A 943-nucleotide genomic window follows, 5' to 3' on the forward strand; every position below is an offset into this window, starting at 1 on the left:
GGGCGGGGGTGGGGTTCCACTCCTCCTACCTGATCACATCCTGTCTGGCTCACCTCCAGCCAGTGGACCTGGAGGACAGAGCTTAGGCCCAGGTCTCTCTGCCCACCCACCTGGCAGGGCCTTAAGCCTTACCTACTGGATGAATGAAACCCGACAGGCCTTCTAGGAGGCAGCAGTCTTACTTTAGAACCCCCCTTACTGGAAGCCTTTAAAGTGAGTTTTCCCCTAGACCCTCTTTAAAGCTATGCTAATTTGCACCTAAAGGAAAGCTTTCATATGTTAGGTGCATTTGGTTGCTTGGTGAGGGCTCCCCCAAATGGTCATTTCAGGGATGGGCAGTCTGAGCTGGGAGTGCTGCAGAAAAACCTTCCTCCAGCAGGGATTCTCCCTGCTCACCATCCCAGAAGCCATCAGAGTGAGGATGATGGGTGAAGCTGGAAAGCAGGATGGGAAAGCCTGCCATCCTGGGGACTTGGCTCAACTGGTACCTCCTTGAGCAAGGTTCCATAGCTAGGGGGTAAGATTTTTGGAAGATGAGTGTGGATATCTGAGTTGAAGTGAGGAGTTGGTGCTGAGTTGATTTGGAGTTGGGCATGAGACAGGGGTAGGGTGGATAGGGGCTGGAGTGAGGATATGGGACGGAATTGGAATTAGTGGTCCAGGGGATTAGGAATGGAAGTGGGGTTGAGGTCATAGCTGAGCAGAGACAGGAATGGGGTTGGGATCAGGATCAGGAAGGGAATTAGAGTTGGGGACCAGACCAAGTGCGCACCTGCTCGTTGCCCACCAGGTAGACCTTGATGTCAGGTAGAGAGAGGCCTCGCTTCTCACAGATGCCGGCCAGCATGGCCCGGATGGTGAGGCCAGGTCGGGCCAGGACCAAGGAGGCTGTGCCATCAGGCAGGTACACGCAGCAATACTTCCCCTGCCGGCTTTCACTCTC

General features: G+C 54.6%; 1 protein-coding gene across 1 annotated transcript in view; it reads right to left on the reverse strand.

Moving 5' to 3' along the window:
• Nucleotides 1–943, reverse strand: part of RGS14 (regulator of G-protein signaling 14) — a 31,180-nt gene that overhangs the window by 20,228 nt on the left and 10,009 nt on the right. The window contains exon 7 of the mRNA XM_015563364.1: nucleotides 773–940. Within this exon, the coding sequence (XP_015418850.1) occupies nucleotides 773–940 (168 nt within the window). The remainder of the gene's footprint in view (nucleotides 1–772; nucleotides 941–943) is intronic.

The sequence above is a fragment of the Myotis davidii genome, unplaced genomic scaffold (assembly GCF_000327345.1).
Source record: "Myotis davidii unplaced genomic scaffold, ASM32734v1 scaffold438, whole genome shotgun sequence".
In the NCBI taxonomy this organism is placed as follows: domain Eukaryota; kingdom Metazoa; phylum Chordata; class Mammalia; order Chiroptera; family Vespertilionidae; genus Myotis; species Myotis davidii.